Raw genomic sequence first — 7637 nt, 5'->3', positions numbered from 1 at the left:
TTATTCAACGGTTACGTTTATTATTCAGATATCACTGTGTGCAGTCTTCAACGCGTCTGTAGGAAAATAATGTGAAAGGAGACTAAGGTTATAAACTGGTATAAAGAGAAGGGCACATGAAAATGCTTTTAACAGTTTTATTCATCACTTATTGTTACATTTGTGTAATAACGTCGACACTAAAGTAAGTCTACCATGATGCAAGATTTCTAAAATTACAACAGTCACTGGAGAATTTTAAGAAAAAATGGTAAAGTCAACAGGAAAATGAAAAAGTCGGCGGGAAACCGTTAGAGCATGTTTACACGAGGCTGTAGACACACCTCTTATAGACCTTGGCTGTAGCTTTCGCGCATTTCCAATGTTAGTCTATGGAATCGTTCACACGTAAGATCCCCACTCGCACGCGCGAATTGCTGGCGTGTCCAGATACATACAAATGTATGGTGTTGTTCTCAAAGAGGCGATTCCGCCGCGGTCCAAAATGCTACGTGTGAATGATAACGCGCGGTAGTCGCCGCGGTTCAAAACACTCCCCGTGTGAACAGGCCCTCAGGCGCCACTGAAAACCTTAGTGGGAAACTTAGGCGCTGCCGGTAATCTTACCGCTAGAGAAAAAGAAATTCCAACTGCAATATCATATGTCAGATCGCATATGCCTGTTTTAATTATGTTATAGGTTATGCGAAAAATGATAATGCATAAACAGTAAACTTGATTATTCAAATTATAAGTAAAATTTTATAATTGATTATCACACGTGACACAGATCTGTCGGCGAGCCTGTTGAACTAGTTTTTTTTCATGCTTGAGTTTCTCAAAATACTCTCTACAGCTGTAAAGAGCAACAGCAAGCAGACGAGTCTTTTTGGTTATGCAATTTTATTATAATAGTGTAGCAGTGTCTCTAGTGCAAGGTGAATCCTGTGAATCCCTTGTGAGAAGTCGCTTGCAAGCGATCGCCTTTATACACATTTAAAACATTGAGGGACAGGAAGATACAGAGGGACAGGAACTTCGTGGACTTAAAATAGATCTTAGTCTGTGCAAAGCCGATACAAGAATTTATATGGACTTTTAGTCGGTGAGGCCGGTTTGCACATCCGGTAAATATTCGGTCGCATTTAAAGGCAGTTGTGACACTTTCTAAATTTGCTCAGTCATACCTATGCGGATGCAAGTGAGTGCTTATTACAATGTATATGAAATGATACTAGATAGCTAAACTGAATATGATATGATAAAACAAATTTATAGACCAAGCAGCATTCAAAGGTAACATAAGGGGAGTTGATGTGTAGTGAACGTATTTTTGGTCACTGCTCTTGACCGCCACCGCCGAGGCTTCCGTGCGCTTCAGACACAGCCGACATACCCATGAAGGACGATAACGACCTTTCGCTTGTTTCGGACGGAACCCAACAACCTCAACGAGCCAGTCCGAGGTGCTGAACTACCGAACAATAAATAAACAAGTACGAGGTCCATAGTACGCGGTGTTTACCCTCGTAAGGTTGCCCTCGCCGAACCAAGTGAAGGTAGCGGCAGACGAGAGACCAGTCTAGAGAAGTTACCCCTACCAATCAACCATAATGGCCTTAAAATCGCTACAGATGTGCTGAGGGGGTGGGGGTGAAGGGCTACGGCTGTGAAAACACTTAACACAGGCCTTATATTTATCGGTCACGCTAATGCGATGGTACATTACAATGTGTGTATATTTCTGAACTTAAGCTACCACTAACTATAGCATTAGGAGGTCCTCAGTACTTCACAGTATTCCGAGTCATCGTCGTCAAACTGGTATTTTGGGGGGTAATTCTTATGTACGCCTTTTCCTCCGTAGAATTAACTCCGTTAGGAAGACGACACTAGCGAGGAACGTCCCTGAAAAAAAACGTATAATATTAATGGCCAACAAGGGAGGAGAAGCGACAAAGGTAATAAAAAGTAAGGGTAATATGCATCGTTTTAGTGTTATTTTCCTTACAATGAGAGTTTTTGAAAATGTAATAAATATAGATAATAACTGTTAAATATAGATAACTGAAAATTTATAAAGTTAGTAGATTGAAACCCCCACTTTTCACAACCATTTTGTGGGCCGATAAAGAATAAAAAATTGCATTACTTACCTGTACACTAATTTTCACAAAATGTATTTGCATTATTCTCCTTCATTGTGATCATATTTTTTTCAGGCTAATAATTATTCTTGTATTAATTATTCTTATACTTGTGTTCATAGCGAGGGCAAAGTTTGGTCATGAGTTTGACATCCCTGTATTAGAATGTCAGTCATTTCTAATAAAGAAGACAGACATGTCGGCAAGATTTTAGGACATACTATATTCTAATTTGATCAGATATTCTAAGGTCATCAAGTGTCCTGCTCGAGACCAAGTTTTTTCATAAAGGTTCTAATTCCCTAAAATACGACAGACCATCCAAATCAAACGCCGAAACACAAAACATCCTTTAAAAAATCGACTATCGTTTCCGAGCTCCTGACCTGATAAAATTGATAAAAAGATAACGTCCCCCCCAAAAAAAAAAATCATTCGGGGCCGGACGGGATAAAAAGAAAAAAAAAATCACCTGCGGCATAGAGAGAGAAGACGCCGTAGAAGTCCTTGAGTTTAAGAGGTCTCAGGGTCTCCGCCGAGCCGACGAGAGACTCCTGCTTGAGACATTCTTTGGCGTAAAGCGTCTCCCTTCGCACCAGGTAGTCGAGGATTCCGAACTCCTTCAGGTTTCGGAGGCTGGAGGAGAAAGGGAAGGAATACATTGGAGACGAAAAGAAAAAAATCATATACGAAAGAAGAAAGGAACAATGAGTACGTAACTCTATATGGTCTTTCGGTCCCGAGTATGCATATCGGTTCTATAAACTAACGAGTGTTAATTCACTCGAAACGCCACTTTCTAATTTTTCTTATTCCATTTCTACTGTGTTTTATTGTGATTATTTCTTTCTTATTCTCATCCATTAGTACATAATGCAAGAAAGAGATTAACAATGAAATATAAGAGACAGTTCTTTGTAATGGCGGTGGGGGTTCGAATCCCTGTCAGAGAGGTTATAAATCCATGATATCAATGCGGTCAGTGCATTTTCCATCTCTCATAAGCGACAGAGAAAATCGACACAAACTTCAGGCTCGAGCAGAAAAAAAAATGTGAACAACGGATATACGAAAGTAATATCGAATTCAAACTTCAACAGTGGAGGTGGAGGGATAGGGGGGGGGGTGAGGGGAGTATTGAAATATTAGGGGGGGGGGGGTATGCCTCATGAAATGCGTCAAATTGGAGAAATAAAAGGGCCTACTGATGTTAAAATCCAATGTTCTTTGGTTATATAAGTATTACAACTGTTATCCTTTCATTCCGGTGATTAGGATAATGTCAATGATGTTAAGTATGGAAATAAAACATGAAATAAAAATGATTGCAAAGCAGTTCTTACAGCAATGAACATACGAACCTAACACTGAAATCACACTTACACCAGAGGAATACCACTGCAGCGACGAGTGTATGGTTAGTAGTTCTGATAAGGTGCTTGGATAATGAACGTAAGAGGAATTCGATCCACAGACATCCAACATTCATAAGCATTAAATTCCAAGATCGAAAATCATAAGAGGAATATACGGAGACACCGAAGATAATGGCAATAAATGGACCACTCCCTCGAAATGACACATCGCCAAGCCATAGAAACCCATATCGAGATAATGAGAATTACAAAATTATCCTAGAAATCACGGAAAAAAAGAAAATTAAAACTAAAATTATCCTCGAAACCACTCAAAGAAAGAAAGAAAACAATATATATCTATATATGACCACTTACATCGGATTCACTTTGGCTTTCAGCGGTGACCCCTTTTTGAAACCGAGGCCCAGGCTAGTCGCTCCGAAGAAGGTCTGGGAAGCAATGTACAGCGGGCACGTTCTTGTCTGCAACATGCAAAAGGAAGGGGTGTTGAGATATGTACTGTTGTTAGCGCATGAAACCCACCACAGCTATTTGTAGTAGAGGTCGAGCAAGTTGGTATCCCTGAGAAGAACGAGGTATTGCACTTCATATCCCTGAGAGGAGCGAGGTATTGCAGTTGGTATCCCTGAAAAGAACGAGATATGCACTTCATATCCCTGAGAAGAGCGAGGTATTGTAGTTGGTACCACCTGAGAAGAACGAGCTATTGCAGTTGATTCCTTCGAGAAGAACGAGACATTACAATTGGTACCACCTGAGAAGAACGAGGTATTGGGGTTGGTGCCCCTGAGTAGATCGAGACATTGCAGTTGGTACCTCCGAGAAGAACGGGGTATTGGAACGTCTGGTACGATGCAGAAACGGGGACATTACTCTGTGTGAAAGATACTAAGCAATGAAAAATGTGGCGGTTCGATTTTAACTCTTGCGTATGTAATATTTTTGTCAGGATCACCAACCCCCCCCCCCTCCCCCGACCTCAGCTGTATAGTAACGCTATATCAGATTCGTTTGAGAGAAAACCATGGAAATAGAATCGCAAACGCTGTATATACTGTATATCTTTCACTCCTATCTGTCCGGCTGTCCATCTTTCCATCTATTATAACCTAACAAGGTCTCACCACCTATCTATCACTCTATCTGTCTATTCCATTCACCCATCACACACACACACACACACACACACACACACACACACACACACACACACACACACACACACACACACAATATATATATATATATATATATATATATATATATATATGTGTGTGTGTGTGTGTGTGTGTGTGTGTGTATACATACATATACATCTATCTATCCATCCATCCATCCATCCATGCATCCATCCACCCATCTATCTATCTATCTATCCATCTATCCATCCATCCATCTATCATAACTTAACAAGGCCTCACCTGCGAAAAGGTGTGATGCGCCACAAACTCGATGATGCTTTTGCCGATAAAGATGGCATTGACTCCTAACACGAGGTTCTGCACACCCTTGTCTGCATCAGCGCTGTCGACCAGCTGATCCTTCAGGCGGGAGAGGAGGGATCCCGGAGGGGCGTACTGTGGGCGGGAATGGTGGGCGTTTTTTTTTTTTTGCATGTGTGTGTGTATGTGAGGCACACACAGACACACACACACACACACACACACACACACACACACACACACACACACACACACTAACACACACATTAACACACCCCACTAAACGCACACCCATTAACTCCCCCACCCCTCCAGCCCCCCTCCATCCCCCACCCCCTCCCTCTCTTCCCCCCAACCTCACCAAAACCGCCTGGTACAGCATGCTCCCCTTCGGCACATTACACGGGATGTCGGTCTCCACCAGCTCCTCCATGCTGTCGAAGGGCAACCGCAGTTTGGGCAGGATGAGCATGGCCTTGAGGTTCGAGCGGTAGACGGAGGCGATGATGAGGGCGGAGAAGAGCCATAGGCCGGCGATGACCCGGACGGCGCTTCCTCGGGGCACCCAGGGGATAGCTGGGGGGGGGGTAGATAAGGGAAAGGGTCGGTGGTTGATAAAGGTGTGTTAGATAAGGGAAAGGGTGGGTGGTTGATAAAGGTGTGATGGATAAGGGAAAGGGTGGGTAACTGATAAAGATGTGATAAATTGTGTTTGTGCTTGTGAACAACATCTGCCTTTTCTACTCACACTGGGCCAGCGTTGAGCCTATCGTCCACTGGAAGGAATACCACACAGACTCCCATTTCTGCTGCTGAGGGTCTTTTCTCTCGGAGTCCAGCTTAGGAGTCTCTTTTATGACCTCGTTGTTGCTGTCGGTAACAAAAAAGGGTACTTGATTGCCTATTCGTGGTATGGTTGATGGTTAGAGGAGTTGGGAGTGGGAGGGGGTGAGAGGAGTATTGTAGTAAATAGTGGCAATGGGTTGAAATGGCAGGAGTTATTTATGCTGCGTTCGGAACTCCTCGTTTTGCTCATCCAAACATCTTGTCCAGGACCAGCAGGACAAGTGGGCTGCTGTCAGAACCTCCAAGACCCACGCTGCCTAGAATGCAACCGGCTCGAATGTAAACATCCACTTTTTTATCATACCGCTGTCTTTATTGTACACGCTGCATAGGTTTTGTAACTCCTTTGATGCATATTTACCTTACCTGCAACTAACAAACATAAAAATATCATTTGATAGCATCAATAAAGGTCCATATAATTACCTATCAATATCTTGTGGTTGCTTGAAACTGTCAGTGTTTACATACAAGAGGTATTCTGACGTCATCTCGTCCTGCTCGCCCACCTTCGCAGGAGGACCAACTGTACGAGATGAACAACTTATCCAGGACGAGATAGTAGAGGTTCCGAACGGTCAAAACATCTCGTCCAACTGGTCTGGGCGAGCAGGACGAGCAGTTCCGAACGCAGCATAAAGAGATTAATCAACACTATACGTAATAATAGCAAAAGAAAACAGTGATTATAACTTAGAGCGATATCGGCATTCACGAATAATGTTAGAATTAACAGTGGTTGGTGCAACAGTAATAACAGAAATAACAGTAAGCATGGACTGCTGTGCAATGTTTCCCAATTGTTTTACACTCGCGATCCCTTTCTCAAATCTCCGACAAATACTGGACACGGTTAAGGCTAGATCAATAGCAACTCGAGGTGTCATGGCGTCTGTTTTGATGATTGTTCAATGAAAATATAAAAATTAAAATAATGATTTTCCATCTTTTTTTGAAAATTGAAAAGACCAAAATGATCGACCATATTCACAAATCCTCCGTAACTTATGTGACGTCATCAAAATAAACCCCATGTGCTTTTTTTTCCAAATATAGAATCAGACGCCATTACAACGCCTCGAGTTGCTACTGATCTAGCCTTTCCCTATTGGACACACCCGATTTTATTAGGCCAAGGAATATTAAATATTCAGCAATATTCACATGCTTTCTTAATCAAATGGCGATGAGAGATTCCTTGAATATGTCTTTTTAGTATAATCTCAATACAAGTAACGACAAAATAATGAAAACCTAAAATGCTTGTAATATAGCAGAATTTACCGTCTGAAAAGCAATGAATTCTCTTTCACATGGACACCGAAGATGGCCACGAGAACGACCAACATGGAGGCCGCCAGCAGGATCCACATCTTGGAAAGGAAAAAGAAAATGTAAAGAGAATAAAAATGAATAGAAGAGAGAGAGAGAGAGAATAGAAGAAAAAACAAGAGAAGAGAGAGAGAGAGAGAGAGTAGAGAAGATAAGAGAATAGAAGAAAAGGCAAGAGGAGAAGAGAGAGAGAGAGAATAGAGAAGATAATAGAACAGAAGAAAAGCCAAGAGGAGAAGAGTGACAGACAGACAGAGAAAGAGAGATAGAGAACGAACGAGAGAGAGAGACGAAACAAACCAGAAAGAAATATACGTCCCAATGGTATAACAACCCCCCAATCGACCCCCACAGACCCCTCTCGTTACCAGAGTATCATAAGGCTTGATGAATCCGGCGATGTCTGCTTCTAGAACCGGGCGCTTGTAAGAGATGACTTGGGTGTCCATGTAAAGGGGTTCGCTGAAGTCGACCGCTGCGTTCCTGGCCGCGTCGTTGGACAGTGTCACGCC

At 42.3% G+C, this 7637-nt stretch overlaps 1 protein-coding gene across 1 annotated transcript in view; it reads right to left on the bottom strand.

Annotated features, from left to right (window-relative positions):
• Nucleotides 1-2466: 2466 nt before the first annotated feature.
• LOC138860652 (glutamate receptor ionotropic, delta-2-like) overlaps nt 2467-7637 on the bottom strand; it is an 8901-nt gene continuing 3730 nt past the window's right edge. The window contains exons 3-12 of the mRNA XM_070118660.1: nt 7494-7637; nt 7078-7166; nt 6509-6636; nt 5990-6050; nt 5696-5817; nt 5309-5523; nt 4927-5082; nt 4248-4379; nt 3860-3966; nt 2467-2762 (exon numbers count right to left, since the gene is read on the bottom strand). The exon at nt 7494-7637 is cut by the window's right edge and continues 15 nt beyond it. Coding sequence (XP_069974761.1) covers nt 2558-2762; nt 3860-3966; nt 4248-4379; nt 4927-5082; nt 5309-5523; nt 5696-5817; nt 5990-6050; nt 6509-6636; nt 7078-7166; nt 7494-7637 — 1359 coding nt within the window. The 3' untranslated portion in view covers nt 2467-2557. The remainder of the gene's footprint in view (nt 2763-3859; nt 3967-4247; nt 4380-4926; nt 5083-5308; nt 5524-5695; nt 5818-5989; nt 6051-6508; nt 6637-7077; nt 7167-7493) is intronic.

Source organism: Penaeus vannamei, chromosome 42, assembly GCF_042767895.1.
Source record: "Penaeus vannamei isolate JL-2024 chromosome 42, ASM4276789v1, whole genome shotgun sequence".
Lineage (NCBI taxonomy): Eukaryota > Metazoa > Arthropoda > Malacostraca > Decapoda > Penaeidae > Penaeus > Penaeus vannamei.
This window is presented reverse-complemented; position numbering and strand designations above follow the sequence as displayed.